Source organism: Chiloscyllium punctatum, chromosome 45 (genome assembly GCF_047496795.1).
Source record: "Chiloscyllium punctatum isolate Juve2018m chromosome 45, sChiPun1.3, whole genome shotgun sequence".
Taxonomy (NCBI): domain Eukaryota; kingdom Metazoa; phylum Chordata; class Chondrichthyes; order Orectolobiformes; family Hemiscylliidae; genus Chiloscyllium; species Chiloscyllium punctatum.
Genome location: NC_092783.1, coordinates 59,740,538 through 59,764,121, shown reverse-complemented (window position 1 = coordinate 59,764,121; position 23,584 = coordinate 59,740,538). Strand labels below are relative to the sequence as shown.

Sequence of the window (23,584 nt, the reverse complement as noted above, 5' to 3'; positions counted from 1 at the left end):
GCTCTGCCCTCATCAATCCTCTTTGTTAAGTCTTCAAAAAACTCAATCAAGTTTGTGAGATATGATTTCCGATGTACAAAGCCATGAGTCCTTGCCTTTCCAAATACATGTACATCCTGTCCCTCAGGATTTCCACCAACAACTTGCCCACCACCGACGTCAGGCTCACTGGTCTATAGTTCCCTCACTTGTCCTTACCACCTTTCTTAAATAGTGGTACCACATTAGCCAACCTCCAGTCTGCTGGCACCTCACCTGTGACTATCAATGATACAAATATCTCAGCAAGGGGCACAGCAATCTCTTCCCTAGCTTCCCACAGAGTTCTTGGGTACACCTGATCAGGTCCTGGGGACTTATCCACCTTTAGGTGTTTCAAGACATCTAGCACTTCCTCCACTGTAATATGGACATTTTTCAAGATGTCACCATCTATTTCCCTACATTCTATATCTTCCATGTCCTTCTCCACAGTAAACACTGTTGCAAAATACTCATTTAGTATCTCCCCCATCTCCTGCGGATCTACACAAAGGCTGCCTTGCTGATCTTTGAGGGGCCCTACTGGCTTTCTTTGACACCTTCTTAGAGATTGTCCCACAAGGGGCAACATGTGTTCAATGCCCACCTTATCAATCCCCTTTAGCATTTAAAATCAGATCCCCCCCCTCATTCTTCTGAACTCCAGTGAACACAAACCCAAGCTATTCAGCTAGTCCTGGTATGACAATCCTTTCATCCCTGGGAGCAATCTGGTGACCCTCCTCTGGACTGCCTCCAGTGTCACCACACCCTTCCTCAAGTAAGGAGACCAAAACTGGACACAATACTCCAGGTGTGGTCTCACCAATGCCTTATATAATTGTAACAACACTACTTTTATAATCCAGTCCTTTTGCAATGAATATCAGGATTCCATTTGCCTTTCTTAGTCTATGATGCACCTGCAGACCCAGTTTCTGTGATTCATGCACAAGGATACCAGATCCCTCTGCACTGATGCACTTTGAAACTGCTTCTCATTTGAATAATAATTTGCCCTTTTATGTTTCCAGGTAAAATGGATAACTTTGTATTTATCCACATTAACTCCATCTGACAGGTTCTGGCCCATTCTCCCAGATTATTAATATCCATCTGTAAACTCTTTATCTCCTCATCACTGCCTGCTTTTCCACTTATTTTGTATCATCAGTGAATTTTGTTATGTTACACTCTGTCTCTGCTTGAAAATCATTGATATAGTTGAGGCCTGACAACTGAACTGTGTGGAGATGGGGAGGGTGGGGGGAAGGGGGTGAGAACCTTGGGAGTTGTTCAGTGCATCATGTGGATGGTACACACTGCTGTTACTGTGCAACGGTGGTGGAAGGAGTAGATATTTGTGAATGTGACGCCAATTAAGTGGCTGCTTTGTCTAGAATGGAGTCAAGCTTCTTGTGTGCTGTTGAAGTGAGGAGCATTTTACCACACTCCTGACTTGTGAATCATAGGCAGCAGGCAGACCTTGGGGAGTCAGGAGGTGAGTTATTTTTTGCAAGATTCCTAGCCTCTGACCTGGTCTGATCAGCACTATATCTATGTTATTGGTCTTGCTCAATTTTTTATTAATGTCAATTCCCAGGATGTTGAAAGTGAGGGATTCACTGATGCTCATTGGGCATCAATGGGAGATAGTTAGATTCTTTCTTGCTGAAGACAGTCAATGCTGGCACTTATGCAGTGTGAATGTTCCTTGCCAGTATCTGAGGAGTCATGAATAGCGTAAAGATTGTGCAGTCATCAGTGACCTTCTCCACTTCTGACCTTATGTTGGGGTGTACATCCAGATGAGATAATAAATTGAAGCCTTACCTGCCCCCGCAAGTGGATTTTAAAAAACCCATAGCATTATTTTGTAGAAAGAGCAAGGGACTTCTCTCTGGTTTCTTGGCCAGTATCTATTCCTCCAGCAACCTTACAAAAAATGAATTATCATTATCATGTTGATAAATAGATTAATAAAATGTTGGCGGAATGTGGTTGCTAGTTTGTGATGCAGAAACACCATTCTCACTGCCAAATTCTTAGCTTGTTATTTCACTGTTGCAAAAGAAACCTGAAATATTGATTTTGGGAAGAATATTTGACCTTGGTGGACAGATAGTAAAGATTCACCAGAATTGTACTGGGATTAAAGGGTTAATTATGAAAACTGGTTGCATTGTCTCTGATTGTTATTCACACCCAGGATGTAAGCTTTGCTAATAGCTGCAGCTTTTATTGCCCATCATTTACTGTCCTTGGGACTATGGTAGTGAACTATCTTCTGAACACCTGCAATTCATATGGTTAAGGTGCTCCTGTAATGCAGCTCCATAGGGAATCCTAGAACTTCGACCTCATGACAAAGAAGAAATGGGGAGCTCCAATGGAGCAACGGGTCAGTCTAAGCCAGAAATACATAATTTGATGGCTATAGAAAATATAGCAAGACCAAACAGATTGAGTATCAACCCATAATTATTCCAATACACCTATAGCATGTAGTAAAAGTGGGCAAGTTACCTGATAAGTTATGGATCACACAAATTACAATCTCTGAAGACAGATCAGACACCTGTTCCAGAAAAAATACTACCCACTGAATCATAAAGGGCTTTGTCTGCCTCATGCATCATTTAGACATGGGAAGAGGGAAAAGACAGAAGTAGACATTGATGAAACAATGATTATATTTCCAAGTCAAAATGGAATGCTACTTGGAAAGGCACTTGAATGTTTTGGTGTTCTCATATGCCTACTGCCCTTGCCCTTGATGTTAGATATTGTTTGGGTTTGGAAACACTCTGAGATTGTTGATGGTATCATATTGATTGTGCACATTGTGCACTGATGGTGAATTGATTTAGTGTTTATGTAGGTGGAGGAGGTGTCAATTAAACACATTGCCCTGTCTCAAATGCTTTGTAAGTGTGGTGGAGATCCACTCATCCAATCAAGAGGACAGTATTGCCTGGCAGTCTTGACAGGTGCCTTGTAAATATTGGATTGGTTTAGGAAAGTCAGGAGCTGAGTTACTTGCTGAAGAACATTCGGATTTTGCCTTGTTTTACCTTGATGATAAAGAATTCTGATCTAATTGATCTTGTGGTGATCTACCAGAGATAGACAATATTATGAAAGATTTAGTACAGTACATGCAGAGAAACTGCTACCTTTGCTGAGTATGGGGCCATCAGTTTAAAATCAGAGGCAAACCTTTCAAGTGAAAAGTAAGGACTTACCTCATCATACAAAAGGCAAGTAATCTCACCCCCAAAAGGTTCTGGTGCTGGTTCACTGGAACTTTTTAAACCAAGGTCAATTGACCTTAAGGCCAGGATCAAAAGCAGTTCATTGTTTCAGATACAGATCAACCACAATCAATTGAACAGGAAATCAAATATGAGGACATGAATGGCCTCCTCCTGTCCCAAGTATGGTACAAATGATGAGCAAAAATCATAGACAGAGAAAGAGGAACTGAGAGAGGAAAGCAGACAGAGACAAGCAGACAGTGGGAGAGGCAAAGAGAGATAGACAAAGGGAAACAGAGACAGACAGATAGAAAGAGGCAGACAAATGGAGAGGGAGACAAATAGAGAGGCAGACAAATAGAGGGACCAAATACTGGATTGGTGGTGCTGGAAGAGCACAGCAGTTCAGGCAGCATCCAACGAGCAGCGAAATCAACGTTTCGGGCAAAAGCCCTTCATCAGGAATAAAGGTAAAGGCTTTATTCCTGATGAAGGGCTTTTGCCCGAAACGTTGATTTCGCTGCTCGTTGGATGCTGCCTGAACTGCTGTGCTCTTCCAGCACCACTAATCCAGTATTTGGTTTTCAACATCTGCAGTCATTGTTTTTACCAAATAGAGGGACCGACAGAGAGATGCAGACAAAGAGAGAGGGAGGCAGAGGCAGGCAGACAGAGGGAGAGAAAAATGGACAGAAAGAGGGAGGCAGCTGGATTGGACAGACAGAGAAGGCAGAGAGAGAGAGAGGGAGACAGATAGAGAGAGGCAGATAGACAGAGAGTGGGGGAGACCGAGACAGACAGAGAGAGAGACAAATGGACAGAGAGAGACAGAAAGAGAGGCAGCCAGAAAGAGACAGACAGAGAGAGGCAAACACAGAGAAACAGACAGAGAGAGGGATACACCGAAAGAAGGAAACATGCTATTTGATGAAATTTCTCTCAATCACTTTCCAGGGATTAGGACAAGGAGGGAATTCAAAAATATCAGGCAGCAGATGTCTCTACAACCTGGAGAAAGTGAGGACTGCAGGTGCTGGAGATCAGAGTCAAGAGTGAGGTGCTGGAAAAGCACAGCACGTCAGGTAGTATCCGAGGAGCAGGAGAATTGACGTTTCAAGCATAAACCCTGTTAACTCAGGGGTCATTTTGTGGTCCAGGAAGTCAAAATAGATAATAAGACAATTTAACTGGATCAGAAAGTAATAAATGTGAGGGCAATGTACTGAAGCCTCATTGGTCATGTCTGTTTTTTTAATTGAATAATATTCTTTATCTGCAACAAAGTCAGGATGGATTCATTACCTGATGTAAGCAAATTCTGAAGCATGGTGCAGGCTTTAAGTACTCAGAAGATCAAAATAAAAATGAAGAGAGTGAGCCAGGCAGGATGACAGATGAAATTTTTCATAGAACATGTAACAGAGTTATGATGCAAGTTACCATGGGAAGTTATTGAAGCAGAGATTGTAAAATGAGTTGAGAACATAATCAGGTCCATTTAGAGAGAGGGAAGGTTTAAGCGATTATGGTAATAAAATACAAAGATGAAGTGAATATATTAAAAATAAATAGGCTGGTTTGGCCCAATGGCTTTTATATAGTTCTACAAATACTGGTATACCATCAGTGCCTTGTCCTCGAGAGGCTAAGAAAATGTCATATAAAATGTTTCAATTTAAGCAGAATGAATGTTCCTGGAGAATGGATATGTGTTTAAATGTGAATATGATCTCCAAGTCAAAGGCTGCTTCAGATTTTAATGACACCTAAGTTATCAAAGTATAATGTCATTCTCTGTTGGTAATGTTAGTCATTTCCAATCTGCAGAGATAAATGATTTGACTCAAGGATGTCCTAAAGCTGGATAAATTATAGAGCCAACCCAACAATAGAAATAAAAGTTTGACGGTAATTTTGAAAGAAAACGTCTTACTTAGTGTGATTGCCCCAAATTGAGTATTCTTGAAAATTTCCAAAGAAGAATGTTATTTTATCATAAACTGATTTATTGTGAATTGCAACGTCAGAATAGTTATACAAACAACCAAGAGACTAGTACTAAGGTAGCATTCTGGAAAGGTAGTCCATCCAAAACAAACTCTGTCTAGTCTGCACCATTGTTAGTATTTTGTTTAACATCTGTTTCCTATATTGCTCAGGTCACCTGTTGTAGAAAAAAGGTAAAGTTGTCATAACCTATCAAGCTTCTCCCTCATTGGAGAGAGAGAGAGAGAGACAGAGAACTGGTGGCAGTTTAACCTGAGGGTCACCACATCTCAGGGGAGAGGTTCAGAAGGAGAGTCCTACATGGTCACCTCATCTGATGCAGGAAATGAACCCACGCTGTTGGCATCATTTGGCCACCAACCTGTTACGCAAAGGCAAGTAAAATATTCACCTTAGTAGCACGTTTCCTAACTACAAGCTGTTCTAAATTATCTTCCAGCCAATGAAGTGTTTTAATGTAGGAGAGGTGGGGGCCAATTTGCTGCAAGCTCCCACAAGGAACAAAAAGATGATGGTCTTTTGTTTAATGATGTGGATGAGGGGTAAACATTCCTCAGCACGCTGGGGATTAAAGCCCTGCTTGTCAAATAAATAGCGCAAGGGGCTCTTTTATATCAGTCAGGCGGGATAGGCAGTGCCTAGGTATAAAGTCCAGAAGAAGGCCCCTGCGACAGTGCAGCATTCCCTCAGTATTGACTGTGCCCGGAATCATGTGATTCGGCTTGGGAGGCGGACGCACCGCCTTCTTAACAACAGAAACCAGACCGATAGTCCCTGCCTCTTGGCGGACAGAGGAAACAGCCTAACATTCATCCCTCTGCAATCTAGCAGTACCAAGTGGACAATGAAAAAGATTGCCGAGCAGCGAGAATGACAGCATAAAAAGCGTGGGACAACCGCCGCTCCCAGAAATGTCCCAAGCGTCCAGTAATTTGTAGAGAAATGAGGAGGGCCGTATTTCAGCACCACGGACAGCGGCGTTCATCAGCATTGAGCGCAACAGCAGCACTCATCCACCAAGTCGCCTTGTAAAAACTTTATTGCTGTTACTCCAACGAATAAACCTTAAGGCCATTAACCCAGGAAGTCTTAAAAAAAAATACACGTTTGTTTTTGTGAATTCTATTATGGAAACCTCGGTCAGATTACATTCACAGTCTTGTCTTTCCTTCGACCAAAACAATGAAGGATAATGCATCGCCTGGTTGCGACTTCCTAAAGCAGAAATCACGCTTCTCCCCTGCCCCTTCTGAAATTCCTTCTTGAGGAAATGAAATACTGCAGTTGGTGTTAAAATAAATAAGACTCTCCAGGGATGGCGTCTAATCTGTTGCCTCGCAGTGGAAGCGTGCAGTAACTAAGGAAAGTGACTGTTAACTACGACAGTGTTAAGTACAATTCAGGGTCTGCCACTCGATGAGACATTCCCACTCACTCCATCGCACACACTGCTTGTGAATTAAACTTTCTGCTCCCCTGCCTGACAAAAAAAAATATCTGGGGCTGCTTCTCTGTCTCCGCGTGGAATGCAGCGGCTCCTGGCAATGCCTGGTACTCCTTGGAAAAGGGGATTAAACAAAGTTAATTCCGAGAATGTAATTATAGACGTCCAGGCTGTTCATCAAATCATGCAGGTTCAATGCCTAATCTGGAGCTGAAACGATATTTAATTAATCCCTTTTCTACTTTCAATGTTTTGCCCTACGCTGCTAAATAAAAAAGGCGATGTTATCATCTATTAATTTGAGATTACTTTGAAAAGTGAATGCGAACGGCGGGGGGGGGAGCCTTGTTTAAAAAAAATCTACTTTTTTGGCTAATGACTTTACTCAAGTATTCAGGTGAAGCAGTCCTCGCACTCAGACATAGGGAGAGTTTGGGACTCTGTGAGTTAACCTTTATCAGAATAAAGAGGAGGGGAGAGGGTGTGTGTATCAGAGAGTAAACACCTTTGGACTTACCCCAGAGTTGTCATGGTGACAATGGTGTACCAGAAGGAGGCGGGGATGCTTGTAAACTTGCTATGTGTTGATCCTTTCTCCGCATAGAACATCACAGTGGCAAAGATGATGATGGCCATGGTGAGGGAGAAGAGGAGGAATCCAAGTTCAGAGGCACAGCTCTTCAAAGTGTAGCCGAGGATCCTCAGGCCTTGGGAATGGCGAGAAAACTTGAAAATCCGGAACACGCGAAACACCCTGAGGGTGACGAAGGCTCCACTCACGTCTTCGTTGTTGGTCATCACCAGGCCAATGTAATAAGGCATGATGGCCACCACGTCAATGATGCTCATCACGCTCCTCATGAACCGGTAGCGGCTGGGGGCAGCGAAAAGCCGGAGGAGGTATTCGACCGTGAAGATCATCACACAGGCCGTGTCCAGGCAGAAAAAAGCCACCACGTACCTCTCCCCGCAGGGCAGGTCTTTGACATCGCCAGGGCCAATTCCACAGGGCACCGTCTCCACCACATTGGTGATCACTGACACTGCAATGAAGAAGCCAGTCACATAATAGAAGACTAATGCTAAGGTGCTGGTGTGGGGGTTTTCAAAGGCTCTCCACATGGTCTGGCGACAGGTTCTGGATGGAAGGTTGCCCTCCGCTTTGTTCTCTGAGTCACTATCATCCATCAATCTCTCAGCATTCTCCCTCTTCCTGTCCTTGTACTCTTCATAGCAGCAGTCCCCAATAATCTCCGGGATGATGCCAAAGAAAGCCAACTCTTCGTCATAGGCTGAGATGCACTCATGCCTTGGGTAGTGCAACTTGCCCGTCCTGTAAAAATTCAACACGTTCCTGAAGATGTCGGGGTCCCGGTCAAAGAAATACTCCTTGCTTTCTTCATGGAAGAAGAACTCTTTCTCGGTGCTGCCCAATAAGGTGTCTGGGAATCTCTCCAAGGTGTTTTTCCAAGTTTGGAAGCGCCTGCCACTCACATTGAGGATGATGAGCTCATCCTGTTTCTTATTCTTGTCTCCAGGGGCAAGGGGCATGGGACAGTTGGCCACTGGCATCCATCCTATGGCAGCGGCTCGGGCAAAGGGCAACCAGGCCGCGACCCCAGCTGCCATGGCGAGTCCGGGCTGGGTTGGCTACAGTGGGCAGCACCTTCTTTTGGCACCCAGCGACATCTGCAAGAGAAAAGCATAGAGTGGTTTGCAGGAGAAGAGGGACCGGTATTCATCAGCACATCTCACTCAGACATTGTTACTCTGTCAAACTCTCCCTGGCTTCAGAGTCCTCTTGCCTGGCAGGATCAGCAGATGAACTGCAAAGAAACATTCATAAACCAGCCCAGAACCAATACAGATACCCCCACTCTCTTGGCGAGCAGATTCCTAGTGAATGTTGTGGCTGATCTTACCCCTATTATTGGGGGGATGTATTGAGGGAGAGGGAAAGGGAGGGAGAGGGAAAGGGAGAAAGAGAGGGAAGGAAATGGAGGGAGAGAGAGGGAGAGAGGGAGAGGGAGGGAGAGGGAGAGAAGGAAATGGAGGAAAAGGGAGGGAGAGGGAGGGCGAGAGAGGTAGAGGGAGAGAGGGGGAGGGAGAGGGAGAGAGGAGAGGAAGAGAAGAGAGAAGAGGGAAAGGGAGAGGGAGGAGAAGGAGAGGGGGAGAAGGAGGGACAAAGAGTGAGAGGGAGAGGGAGAGGGAAGGTGATTGAGAATGTCCGAGGCGGGGATTATTTCAGATCGGACAAAGGGATTCTCTCAATAAAAACAACCAACAATTTTTTTAAAAAGCCCATCAGATGTGAGGAAAGAGCAACATCATCGTACAACGACCTAATTTCTTAGGCATTTAAAATAAATCCGCAAGCCCAGTTTAAACTTGCAAGCGGGGTCCCTATGCAGGGGAAGTGAGAAAGTTTAGAGAAGAGCATTTAATCCCCCCACCCCTCCCTCCCGGGCAGGGTGCCCAGCCACTTACCTCGGCAGCAGCAGCAAGACTCCAAGTCCTGCTGACAAGGACAATCCTTCTTCTTCCAGAGGAGAGAAAGAATCCGAAAATAACAACGGGAACAAAAAAAGAGACCGATCTCCTCCTGAAAGCGACAGGTAAATCCCGCAGTAGCGAAGCAGGCGAGTGGAGATTGGGAAGTCTGGAGGGCACGGACTGAGCTCTCTCAGTCTGGCTGTTATTAGCTCACCGCATACCCAGCTTCTCTCTCTCTCTCTCCGTCTCTTTCCCCTCACAGGGCTCTGGGAATGAGCTTTCACCTTTTGTTATTAGTATTTGTAAATGTTTGACTTATTGTCTTTCCCCCCTCTCTCTCACTCTCTCTCTCTCCCTGTCTGTCTGCCTACTATAAATGGCAGTGGGTATAATAGGCGGGTCAGGCTGGTGATGACATGTTTCAGCTCAGATGATGATGAACAGTGCTCTCTCTCTCTCTCTCTCTGTGTCTCTGGACACTGGCGGTGTTTCTAAACCTGAAGACGTAGTATGACAGAGGGAGAAAGAGAGAGAGCGGGGGAACGATACAGTCTTTACAAAGCACAACGTGTTAAACTAATTGTCTGGTCTAGAATCCAGCCCGCACCCTCTCTGCACGTTGCATTGTCTTCAGCGAAACCGAGAGACGCGAGGATCCCTCATGGGTTAACCTCAAATAAGGCAAGTCTCAGCAGGAAGATGCAACAGCCCGGGGCCCGGGCGAGATGCAGAGGGGAAGGGAGATAAGAGAGTGCTTTAAACTGACCTTCACGGGGCCCGTGTTACAGCTAGCTGGGTGCGGGGGAGAGGGGGAGTTGCACTGAGCTAGAGGGGCACGGTGTCCCTCCAGCGACAAGTTTGCCCCCAGGAATGATTCAGAGAGAAACGATTGCAGGCAATTTCTGAAGACGCTGCGTCTGGACAAGCGATTACTTGCACGTGTCTCCTATTTGAGAACGAAAGCGTCTCTATCCGCGATGAGAAAGGTTAAGCTTAAATACATGGCATCTCGCCACCTTTACCTCTTGCCCACTCCAGTGCAAGACTCCTGTTGTGTTATTGACTGTAGTGCTGTGTCCAGAGACCCTCCAGCTCTCTCTCTCCTCCCCTCCTTCCACCCCGCCCCATGTTTGTTTGTGTGTGTCTGTCTGAAGTGGGGAGGTTGTATTGATTTGTGAGGGGGTTTTGGTGGGGGGGAGTATTGTTTCTAGTTTTGCAAAAACGAAAGGAACAAGCAGATCTCACACAGGGCACTGGAGATTCACCACCGAGTCTACCCCCCCCCCCCCCGTACACACTGCCCCCAACACTACCACTTCAGATTCCCCACAAGACCATAGGAGTGGAAGGAAGGCTATTCGATAAACTGTAGCGTGCTTTCTTTTTAAAAATAATGTCACAGATAAGGTCAGAAACTTTCTTAGGGCAAAGCAAAACAATTCAGAGACGAGCGACTAACGCAGGGGAACGTGTAAGAGCAGTGTTGGAAATCTGAAATAAATTGGCCCAAGTGTTGGGAGCAGGTCAGGGGTTAAGCCGCAGTGAGGACTTCCCGCCAACAGGTATTTAGTTAGCTCACTGTTTAACCTTCTCTTTTAATGTCTGGTCAATACCAAGTGCTGAATAGTAGGGTAGAGGACGGGCTGGAGTCATTGCAATAGCTGGCTGTTTTAATTTTGTTTGGCAGGGTCTAGAGGGGCTATCATGTGTTACTGGATTGAGTTAATTAACTTTTTTTTATTTTAACAGATGAGTTGTGAGCGATTCCTTCTACATAGCCAGATGGCGCAGCTCCTTTCAAACACTAGAGCCGAACTCTCCCCTATGTCGGCTCTTGTTAAAATGATAATCCCGAACATAGTTGAATTAGCCCGGCTTTCTCCGTGCTATCTCATCCTCTCACTTCTCAAATTTTCCAAATGGTTTCCAAACTCGTGAGCAAGACACTCAACGCGGGAAAAAAAAGTAACTGGTAATCGATTGGAAGTAAATACGGTAGAAAGGGATTTGTTCAGGGAGAGAGGTCGAAAGAGAGATTGGATTGCTTAGGGCTTTATTCACTGAGTTCAGAAGAATGAGGAGGGATTTCATGAAAAGCTCATTCTGACAGGGCTACACAGGGGTAAGAGCAGGAACCAGAGAGTCCAGAACTAGGGGGTCACAGCCCCAGGGTGTAGAGGCGGGCCAGTGAGCATTGAGATAAGGAGAAATGTCTTCACCCAGAGAGTGGGGAGCCTGTGGAATCCTCTGCCACAGAAACATTGAATATTTTCAAGGATTTAGATGTTGTCCTTAGGGCTAAAGAGATCGTAAGACCATAACACATAGGTACAGAAAGTAGGCCATTTAGCCCATCGAGTCTGCTCCACCATTCAATCATGGCTGATAGGTTTCTCTACCCCATTCTCCAACTCTCTCCCTGTAATTCTTCATCCTCTTAACACTCTTGACCTATCTATCTCAGTCTCAAATATAGTCAATGACCTGCCTTCACAGCTTCCTGTGGCAATGAAGGGGATCAAAGGCTATGGGGTAAAAATGAGAACAGGGACTGAATGGGATGATCAGCCATGATCATATTGAATGGCAGAGCAGGCTCAAAGGGCCGAATGACCTCCTGTTTCTATAAGAGCATATTTTACAGATGATTGGTAGCATTGTTTATAACCGATCATTAATATTGGCTGCTAATTGTATGTCTTGAAACCTTAATATTGAGGGGAGAGACTGACTGGAAATGTCTTTTGGTTCTGATGAATTACTTCCACATATGACAGCTCAGTCAAAGTTATGGAAATGTGTTGGGCCACTAATGTGTAACATTAAACTCATTTCAAAGATCTGGGGAAAAAATGATTCTTTGAATGTAAATGAGAGTGATAACTTTCAGAGCCGGTGTACTGATGCAGCATTAATGTAAACTGCTTCTCTTTTAAGTATTTCAGAATCTAGTACTATTTGCATACATTTTATTAGAAGCTTAAGTTTAATGCAATAACTCATCATTCAACCTGTTCAGATGCATGACTACCTAGTTGCATTTTGAGTTAAACATTTTGTTTTCAAGATTTTCTTCATTGTAACTGAAACACAGCCCCAGTGATCACTGATATGGTGATGGGGGAATGGTGTCTGGGCTGGGATTGGGCAGTGATAGAGTCAATCACTGATTTCCAGACTGGCCATGAGATGTCCAAGGTGCTGGATTAGCTGTGTAACAGGTAACCCTGGGCAACCATTGCCTCCATACAGACCATACTGAAAGGTCCCTCCACATTTTAATTTTGCAAACTAATGGTCCCTGTCACAGAATCTTAGAGTGTGGGAAGTATTTATTTCAAACAATTGGATCTGCTGAATGGATAAGGAGGGGCTCTTGTGGTATTATGTTAATGTCTCTATCTCTGGGCCAGGAGGCCTGGGTTTGAGTGCTAACCTTCTCCAGAGGAATGCAGTAACATGTTGATTAGAAAATATCTCCAAATAATCTGTCTTAATGCAGGTTTCGACTCCCTCAGCAAGATAATGTTTTGAGCTAAATGGAGCAAATCCAACAGTTCAGCCAATGACTCCATCTTGATCAATGATGAAGACTAGTAACTCCTGAAATGCACTGCTGAAAATCAGCTGCCAGCAACTATTAAAGAAATTTCAAGAAACCCCTGCCTCCTTTATAATATTGGACTTTCAATATACAGAGCTGAAAATGTGTTGCTGGAAAAGCGCAGCAGGTCAGGCAGCATCCAAGGAATAGGAGAATCAACAAGAAGGGCTCATGCCCAAAACGTCGATTCTCCTGCTCCTTGGATGCTGCCTGACCTGCTGCACTTTTCCAGCAACACATTTTCAGCTCTGATCTCCAGCATCTGCAGTCCTCACTTTCTCCTTTCAATATACAGAACAACCAAAAATCAATTATCCGAAATTCGGATTATCAGAACAAGATCTCAAGGTTCTGGTACATGCATTTCAATTGAAAACAAGAAAATTCTATTCCTCATCAATTTAGTGCATCATTTTGTAAATTTGAACAGGAATGTAGATGCAAGTGTGATTTGATAAATAATTAACTTCAAATATATACTTGAGACATGACGTTAGAGTTAAGTCTGACACTTTTTATAAAATGGCTCTCTGATACTTATTTTCCCAGAGGACAAAGGTTTGTGACTGTGAACACACAAGAACAACATATGTGCAAGCCCGAGCTGTGCGCTTTAATAGCAAGATTTCCTCTCAACATTGACTCACTCCGTTTTGCAAACCCAACAATATTTTTTCCTCAGCTCATTCTCTGGAGAGTTAAGTCAAAAAATGCTCTTGCACTTTTCATTTCTGTTGCTTTTTCTTCCTGTTATCCCATGACAACTCTTTTTTTACCAAACAAAAAGTAGTTGAATATCTTTCAGCTGACAAGAAAATTTAATGTCACTTTTTTTTTGATGGGACAGAGCAAATCATAGTGAATTAGCACACATAAAAATAAACAGGAGGACAACTTGATGGGAGGAAACGTGGGGAAATCATTACCCCCCCTATATAATAATTGAGAAGACAGAAACTGAAGTTAACGAGAAAATCTTTCCTCTCTCGTGCTCCCCCTGTATTTTGCACCTCTCTCTCTCTCTCTCTCTTTAAGGGCTTGGTGGTCACTGAGGAGGGAGGGACAACACTTGGTTGGTCTGGACGGCAGGACGACAGCAAACAGGAAGATGCCAGCTGCTGTCGAGGACTGGGATAAAACCGAGGAAAATGTCAGCGAAACATTTCACCGACTTCAGTCAAACTCTCACTGCAAAGTGATTTTATTTGTAAAATATCATGGATGTTTAAGCAAGATCCAACGGTTGTACACATTTTATTGATTGAATGAAATAAAAACTCTGTAAACATAACTATGTAAAAAGTATGGTCAGTATGGTTTTCTTTGTTTGCAATCAGATCAGTTATCCAAACAATCAATTATCCGAAGAACATATTCCCCACCTTTCTCGTTCGGATAATCGAGGTTGTTCTGTATCTTGGACAAGGTGCCATAGAACAGGCCCATGATGAAAATCAGTGAGTGTTGATTCAGCGATCAGTTAGCAGAATGAACTGAAAGATAGCCATTAAACAGAGTGCAGGTTCAATGCATTTTTCGGTACCATCTCCTCCTTGTGGGAGTTGACATAAGTATCGCAGAATGATTATGGCAGATCATCAGTGACCACATCTTGTCATAGTGACATATCATGACAGGGGGGCTGTTATGGCATACTGGCAGTGTTCCCTGCTTTTGGATTCATGTCCCACGTGCCCTGGAAATGTCCATGTTTCCAAGCTAGTTGATTAAACTCCTTTTTGTTATTTTATTCACGGGATGTAGGCATCGCTGGCAGTGCCATCACTAATTGCCCAAATGACAGATAGGAGTCAACTACATTGCTGTGGGTCTGGAGTCACATGTAGGTTGGAAGTTTCCTTCCCTAAAGGACATTAGTGAACCAGGTGGGCTTTTTTCCAACAGTGGTTTCATGGTCATCAGTAGTCTCTTAAGTCCAGAGTTTAATTGAATTAAAATTTCATCAACTGCTTTGGCGAGATTCAAGTCCAGAACATTACCTGGGTCTCTGGATTAACAGTAAGGCGATAATACCACTGCAGCATCATCTCCTCTGTATGCAAGCTTATGTCCCTTGTCTTAATCTAGCAAATTTAGGCTGTATCCAGTCCAAGGCCAAATAAACCATCCCATGGTGATGTGCTCAAAACTAAGCACAGACACTCCAGATGGATCTAATCAGAGCTTTATATAACTGACAGGTAGAGATGATTGCAATTCAGGAAAGGGGGATTTGAAATAGATATGATAAAGGATTTAGTTCTAAACCAATCTGTATAAAAACGTCATGCAGATTCATTATTCAGTGCCTAAAGGAGCCAACACCATCTGTGGAATAGTTGAAGCAATGGATTATATCAAACATTTTATTTTTGCATCGAATACAGGTACATGTGGCTGAAACAAAGGGAAAGTAAAAAAGACCCAGAGGGGAGTTGAGGAGAATTTTAATTTCCACAGCAGGTTGTTATGATCTGGAAGGCAATGATGGAAGTTTGGTTGGAAGCAGATCCAATCACAGTTTTCAAAAGAAAACGGGATAAATAGTTAAAGGGGTGAGACTTTCAGGGTGTTGACCAAAAGGGCAATAGTGTTGGTCTAATTGGAGAGAAGAGCTAACACAGGTATTCGGGCCAAATGGCCAATGAATGATGTAATAAATGAAAATAGGAAACCATACACTTTGGATCTATAAAAGATATTTAGTAAACGAGACAGCAGACTTTCAAAGAGACTTCAAAATTTGGGATTAAGAATCTAATGAATCCACGAATCCATTGTCAATTGTCAGAAAAACCATCTGGGTCACTAATGTCCTTTAGGGATGGAAACTGCCCTCCTTGCCTGATTTGGCCTACATGTGACTCCAGACCCATAGCAATATGGCTGACTTTTAACTGCCTTCTGGGCAATTAGGGATGGGCAATAAATGCTGGCCCAGCCAGGGATGTTTGCCTCCCATGAATGAATTTAAAAAAAGACTTCTAATATACATTTAAGGAACATCATCATCTCTGCCTGGTTCAGCATTTATTGTCATTGCTAATTGCCCTTGAGAAGGTGATTGTGAGCTGTCATCTTTAACCGCTGCAGCCCATGTGGTATGGATACATGCACCATGTCAGGAAGGGATTTTCAGAATTTTGACCCAGTGACAGTGAACAAACAACAATATATTTCCAACTCAGCATGGTGAATGGCTTGGAGAGAAACTTGCAGGTGTGGTGTTCCATGTATCTGCTGCCCTTGTCCTTTTAGAGGGTAGTGGCTGTGGGTTTGGAAAGGGCTGCCTGAGGATCTTTGCTGAATTTCTGTAGTGCATCTTGTACATAGTACACACTGTTGCTACTGAGTGCCTATGGTGGATGTGGGAGGGAGTGGATGTTTGTTGATGTGATGCCAATCAAGTGGGCTGCTTTGTCTGGATAGTGTTGAGCTTCTCGAGTGTTGTTGGAGTTGCACTCATCAAGGCAACTGGGGGGTCAGAGTTGAGTTAGTTGCTGGAGGATTCCTCGCTTCTGACCAGCTCTTGTGGCCGCATTATTTATATGATTCATCCAGTCAGTTTCTGGTTGATGGTATCTTCCAGGATATTGACTGTAGGCTTTTAGTGATGGTAACATCATTGAATATCAAGGGCCAGTGTTTAGATAGTCTTTTATTGGAGATAATCAGTGCCTGGCATTTGTGTAGTGTGAGTATTTGTCAGCCCAAGCCTGGATTTTGTCCAGATCTTGCTGCATTTGAACAGTATCTTGCTGCATTTGAACACGGACTGTTTCAGTGTCTGGGGAATCACAAATGATGCTGAACATTGTGCAATCTTAGACAAGCATCCTCACATCTGACCTTATGATGGAGGGAAGGTTAATGATGAAGCAGCTGGAGGTTGTTGGGCCTAGGACGCTAGGCTGAGGAACTCCTGTAGAGATGTCTTAGACTGAGATGACTGACCTCCAACAAACCCTCCTGTGTGTCAGGATGACTCCAGCCAGCAGAAACTTATCCCCCAGTTCTGCTTGACTCTAAACTTTGCTGGACAGCATCTTGAAGCCATATTTGGTGCAATGACTGCCTTGATGTCAAGGACTGTCACACTGCCCTCACCTCTGGAATTCAGCTCTATTGTCTATGTTTGAACCAAGGCTGTAGTTGTAGTGATTGTAATGAGATCAGCCAGGTACACCTCATAGAATGTGGGTTTCCTGATTTGGGCTGTTAATCTGGTCCAGTCAGGGAGCCCTGGTTGACAGATAAAAAAAGGAGCGTCGTGCCCGTCTGTGGGGTGCCGTGATTGTATAGTGGTTAGTACTCTGCGTTGTGGCCGCAGCAGCCTCGGCTCGAATCCGAGTTCTGGCAGTAATTGCTCTATCTGCCCCAGTTTTGACCTGGCCAAACTGGCCATCAACAGGTCCAGGCAGCGGGCCGTGGATGGGGTCGTTAGGGCTGACTGCCTGCCCCTCTTCCATGGTTACGTTAGGGCCCAGGTGTCCTTGGAGAAGGAGCACGCGGTGTCCACCGACACCCTGGAGTCGTTCAGGGAGAGGTGGGCGCCGCAGGGAGTGGAGTGCATCATTTCTCCCTCCAACTCTATTTTGATTTAGTCCCTACCCTCCCCTTCACTGTTTTGCTCACATAGCATTGCCCTGTGGTTTGAAGGGCAGTGCTTGTCACTGGCCACTCGGGTGTTTTTCCTATCTTCCTGGTGGTGGAAATTGAATAAAGATTTGTGCACTTTGTGTCCTTTCACTGTGTCTCACACCTGCGCACTCACACCATGGGTGCTGGGGAAAAAATAGGCACTACCGCACTTAGGTGGTAGTGTGGGGGTTAAATATATTAAAAAAAAGAAAAGAAAAAAAAAAAAAAAAAAAAGAAAAAAAGGAGCGTCGTGCCCGTCTGTGGGGTGCCGTGATTGTATAGTGGTTAGTACTCTGCGTTGTGGCCGCAGCAGCCTCGGCTCGAATCCGAGTTCTGGCAGTAATTGCTCTATCTGCCCCAGTTTTGACCTGGCCAAACTGGCCATCAACAGGTCCAGGCAGCGGGCCGTGGATGGGGTCGTTAGGGCTGACTGCCTGCCCCTCTTCCATGGTTACGTTAGGGCCCAGGTGTCCTTGGAGAAGGAGCACGCGGTGTCCACCGACACCCTGGAGTCGTTCAGGCAGAGGTGGGCGCCGCAGGGAGTGGAGTGCGTCATTTCTCCCTCCAACTCTATTTTGATTTAGTCCCTACCCTCCCCTCCACTGTTTTGATCATACAGCATTGCCCTTTGATGTGAAGGGCAGTGCTTGTCACTGGCCACTCAGGTGTTTTTCCTATCTTCCTGGTGGTGGCAATTGAATAAAGATTCGTGCACTTTGTGTCTTTCACTGTGTCTCGCACCTACACACACACACCATGGGTGCTGGGGAAAAAATAAGCACTACCGCACTTAGGCGGTAGTGTGGGGGTAACAAAAAAAAACGGCGGTGCTCGGACCCGACTTAAAAAAAAGCAAAAGAAAAAAAAAGATAAAAAAATATAAGCAGGAGAGAAGGGCAGTGCTTGTCAAAAAAAAAGAAAAAGAAAAAAAAGAAAAAAAAAAGGAGCGTCGTGCCCGTCTGTGGGGTGCCGTGATTGTATAGTAGTTAGTACTCTGCGTTGTGGCCGCAGCAGCCTCGGCTCGAATCCGAGTCCTGGCAGTAATTGCTCTATCTGCCCCAGTTTTGACCTGGCCAAACTGGCCATCAACAGGTCCAGGCAGCGGGCCGTGGATGGGGTCGTTAGGGCTGACTGCCTGCCCCTCTTCCATGGTTACGTTAGGGCCTGGGTGTCCTTGGAGAAGGAGCACGCGGTGTCCACCAACACCCTGGAGTTGTTCAGGGAGAGGTGGGCGCCGCAGGGAGTGGAGTGCATTATTTCTCCCTCCAACTCTATTTTGATTTAATCCCTACCCTCCCCTTCACTGTTTTGATCACACAGCATTGCCCTTTGATGTGAAGGGCAGTGCTTGTCACTGGCCACTCGGGTGTTTTTCCTATCTTCCTGGTGGTGGAAATTGAATAAAGATTTGCACATCTTGTGTCTTTCACTGTGTCTCACACCTGCACACACACACTATGGGTGCTGGGGAAAAAATAAGCACTACCGCGGTTAGGTGGTAGTATGGGGGTTAAATTAAAAAAAAGTGTTTTGCCCTTTGACAGAAAAATAGAAAAAAAGAAAAAAAAAGGAGCGTCAGAGGTTCTGTTCATTCTGATTCTGAGGGAGCTGGAGCAGTGTGAAGGACTCTCCATGTATAAGTAAAGGGTCACTTGGTGACGGGATACCAGCCTCTATTGAATTATTACAGTGATGGTGTCAGGAGCTGATGGCCCTAGCATAACCCAAATTGGGTGTCACTGAGCAGGTTATTGCTGAGCAGGCAGCTGCTTGATAGCACCTCCCTCACTTTACTGAGGATCTACAGTAGACTGATGGGGTGGTAATTGGCCAGATTGGATTTGTTCTGCTTTTTAAATACAGGAGGTACCTGGGCATTTTTCGGCATTATCAGGTAGATGCCAATGTTGTAACTGTACTGGAACAGCTTGGTGAGGGGAGTGGCAAGTTCTAGAGCACAAATCTATTGCATGAAATTGTCAGGGTCTATAGCCTTTGCAGCATCCATTACCTCCAAGTGTTTCTTGATATTTTTTATTTCAAAAATAGACTTTATTCATAAAATACTTTAATGGTCTGTACAGTTGGACATGCCATACATATGTAAACATTCCATTTGTTTGCATACCGAAAACAGAGTAATCATTCCTACTTACAGGTCTGTACGATTACATATTTAGCTGAGGCGTCAGCAGAGCCCAAATGACTGCGCGGGCCCCCTGTTCTTCTTTAGGCAGGCAGACATTACACAGTGGTCTTTCCCCACCGCACCTTGGCGGCAGCTGCCCCAAGCTTCAGCGCGTCCCTCAACACGTAGTCCTGGACCTTGGAATGTGCCAGTCTGCAACACTCAGTCGGGGTCAACTCCTTCAGCTGGAAGATCAACGGGTTTCGGACCGCCCAGAGAGCGTCCTTCACCGAGTTGATGATCCTCCAGGCGCAGTTGATGTTCATCTAAAGAAAGGGAATTCATGGAATGCTTACAGGATGGCTTTTTGGAACAGCTTGTCATGGAGCCCACAAGAGAGCAGGCTATTCTGGACCTAGTGCTTTGCAATGAACCAGACTCTATAAAAGATCTTAAAGTAAGGGAACCCTTAGGAAGTAGCGACCATAATATGGTAGAGTTCAGTCTGGAGTTTGAAAGGGAGAAGGCAAAATCTGATTTAATGGTGTTACAGTTGAATAAAGGTAATTATGAAGGCATGAGAGAGGAACTGACTAAAATTGACTGGAAGCAGAGGCTAACCGGGAAGACAGTAGAGCAAAAATGGCAGGAGTTTGTTGGTATAATTGAGGACACTGTACAGAGGTTCATTCCCAAGAAAAGAAAGATTAACCGGGGAGGGATTAGACAACCTTGGCTGACAAAGGAAGTCAGGAAATGTATTAAAGAAAAAGAGAGATCCTATAAAGTGGCTAAGAACAGTGGGAAATCAGAAGATTGGGAAGGATACAAAAGCAAACAGAGGATAACAAAGAGTGTAATAAGAAATGAGAGGATCAAATATGAAGGTAGGCTAGCCAGTAATATTAGAAATAATAGTAAAAGTTTCTTTCAGTACATAAGAAACAAACGACAGGCAAAAGTAGACATTGGGCCACTTCAAACTGATGCAGGGAGCCTAGTGATGGGAGATAAGGAGAACTTAACAAGTACTTTGCGTCAGTTTTCACAGTGGAAGACATGAGTAATATCCCAAAAATTAAAGGGTGTCACGGGGCTGAGTTGAGTATGGTTGCTATTACGAAAGAGATAGTGCTAGAAAAGTTAAAAAGTCTTAAAATTGATAAATCTCCTGGCCCCGATGGGATACACCCTAGAGTTCTGAGAGAGGTTGCTGAGGAAATAGCAGAGGCATTGGTTGAGATCTTTCAAGAGTCACTGGAGTCAGGAAAGGTCCCGGATGATTGGAAGATGGCTGTAGTAACCCCCTTGTTCAAGAAAGGATCAAGGCAAAAGATGGAAAATTATAGGCCAATCAGCTTAACCTCGGTTGTTGGTAAAATTCTAGAATCCATCATTAAGGATGAGGTTTCTAAATTCTTGGAAGAGCAGAGTCTGATTAGAACAAGTCAACATGGATTTAGTAAAGGGAGGTCATGCCTGACAAACCTGTTGGAATTTTTTGAAGAGGTAACAAGTAGGTTAGACCAGGGAAACCCAGTGGATGTGGTCTATCTAGACTTTCAAAAGGCCTTTGATAAGGTGCCACACGGGAGGCTGCTGAGCAAGGTGAGGGCCCATGGTGTTCGAGGTGAGCTGCTGGGATGGATTGAGGATTGGCTGTCTAACAGAAGGCAGAGAGTGGGATAAAAGGTTCTTTTTCAGAATGGCAGCCAGTGACGAGCAGTGTCCCGCAGGGTTCAGTGCTGGGGCCACATCTGTTCGCATTATATATTAATGATTTGGATGAGGGAACCGGGGGCATTCTAGCGAAGTTTGCCGATGATACGAAGTTAGGTGGACAGGCAGGTAGTACTGAGGAAGTGGGGAGGCTACAGAAGGATCTAGACAGGTTGGGAGAGTGGTCCAGGAAATGGCTGATGGAATTTAACGTGAGCAAGTGCGAGGTCTTGCACTTTGGCAAAAAGAATAAAAGCATGGACTACTTTCTAAATGGTGAGAAAATTAATAAAGCCAAAGCACAAAGGGATCTGGGAGTGCTAGTCGAGGATTCTCTAAAGGTAAACATGCAGGTTGAGTCTGTGATTAAGAAAGCGAATGCAATGTTGTCTCTTATCTCAAGAGGGTTGGAATATAAAAGCAGAGATGTACTACTAAGACTTTATAAAGCTCTGGTTAGGCCCCATTTGGAGTACTGTGTCCAGTTTTGGTCCCCACACCTCAGGAAGGACATACTGGCACTGGAACGTGTCCAGCGGAGATTCACACGGATGATCCCTGGAATGACAGGTCTAGCATATGAGGAACGGCTGAGGATACTGGGATTGTATTCGTTGGAGTTTAGAAGATTAAGGGGAGATCTAATAGAGACGTACAAAATAATACATGGCTTTGAAAAGGTGGATGCTAGGAAATTGTTTCCGTTAGGCGAGGAGACTAGGACCCGTGGACACAGCCTTAGAATTAGAGGGGGTCATTTCAGAACAGAAATGTGGAGACATTTCTTCAGCCAGAGAGTGGTGGGCCTGTGGAATTCATTGCCACTGAGTGCAGTGGAAGCCGGGACGCTAAATGTCTTCAAGGCCGAGATTGATAGGTTCTTGTTGTCTAGAGGAATTAAGGGCTACGGGGAGAATGCTGGTAAGTGGAGCTGAAATGCGCATCAGCCATGATTGAATGGCGGAGTGGACTCGATGGGCCGACTCCCACTCCTATGTCTTATGGTCTTATGGTCTTATCTCGGTGTGCGTCCTGGGGAACAGACCATAGAGCATGGAGTCCCGCGTCACAGCGCTGCTCGGGACGAACCTTAACAAACACCACTGCATTCCTCTCCAGACTTCTTCTGCGTAGGCACATTCCAGAAGGAGGTGTGTGACAGTCTCGTCCCCCCCCCCCCCCGCAGCTGCTTCGACAGCAGCGTGCGGTGCGGCTGAGAGTCCGGGTGTGCATAAAGGATCTCACAGGCAGAGCCCTTCTCACCACCAGCCAAGCCATGTCTTGGTGCTTGTTGGAAAGTTCTGGTGATGAGGCATTCTGCCAAATGACTTTGACAGTCTGCTCAGGGAACCGCTCGATAGGATCCGCCCTCTCCTTTTCCCAAAGGGTCTCAAGGACACTACGTGCTGACCACTTCCTGATGGACTTGTGGTCAAAGGTGTTTATCTTCATAAACTTCTCCACGAAGGACTGGTGATATGGAACGGTCCAACTACTCAGAGCGTTCCGCGGCAGCGAGGCCAGGCCCATCCTTCGCAACACCGGGGACAGGTAGAACCTCAGTACGTAGTGACACTTGGTGTTTGCGTACCGGGGGTCCACGCACAGCTTGATGCAGCCACACACAAAGGTGGCCATCAGGGTGAGGGTGGCATTGGGTATATTTTTTCCCCCGTTGCCCAGATCTTTGTACAGCGAGTCCCTTCGGACCCGGTCCATCTTTGACCTCCATATAAACTGGAAGATGGCCCGGGTGACTGCAGTGGCACAGCTTCTGGGAATAGGCCAGATCTGTGCCACGTATAATAGCAATGACAGTGCCTCACACCTGATGACCAGGTTTTTTCCCGCGATGGAGAGCGACCGTAGCTTCCATCTGTCCAATTTCTGCCTCACTTTGCTGATCCACTCCTCTCAAGACTTGGCGCACGCCCCAGCCCCCCCCGAACCAAATACCCAGCACCTTCAGGTGGTCGGTCCTGACAGTGAAGGGGATCGATGATTGGTCGGCCCAGTTCCCGAAGAGCATAGCCTCGCTCTTGCCTCAGTTTACCTTGGCCCCCGAGGCCTGTTCGAACTGGTCACATATGCACATGAGTCTGTGCACGGACAGCGGATCCAAGCAGAAAACAGCGACGTCATCCATGTACAGGAAGGCCTTAACCTGTAGGCCCCCGCTGCCAGGAATAGTCACCCCTCTCAGGCTCGCATCCTTCCTGATGGACTCGGCAAATGGCTCTATGCAACACACAAACAAGGCAGGAGAGAGA

The 23,584-nt window shown here is 45.2% G+C and overlaps 1 protein-coding gene across 1 annotated transcript in view; it reads right to left on the bottom strand.

The window, feature by feature from the left end:
• The window catches only part of LOC140467478 (A-type voltage-gated potassium channel KCND3-like), a 390,653-nt gene extending 381,321 nt beyond the window's left edge, over window positions 1–9,332 (bottom strand). The window contains exons 1-2 of the mRNA XM_072563889.1: window positions 9,217–9,332; window positions 7,247–8,418 (exon numbers count right to left, since the gene is read on the bottom strand). Of these exons, the coding sequence (XP_072419990.1) occupies window positions 7,247–8,358 (1,112 nt within the window). The 5' untranslated portion in view covers window positions 8,359–8,418; window positions 9,217–9,332. The remainder of the gene's footprint in view (window positions 1–7,246; window positions 8,419–9,216) is intronic.
• Window positions 9,333–23,584: the final 14,252 nt, after the last annotated feature.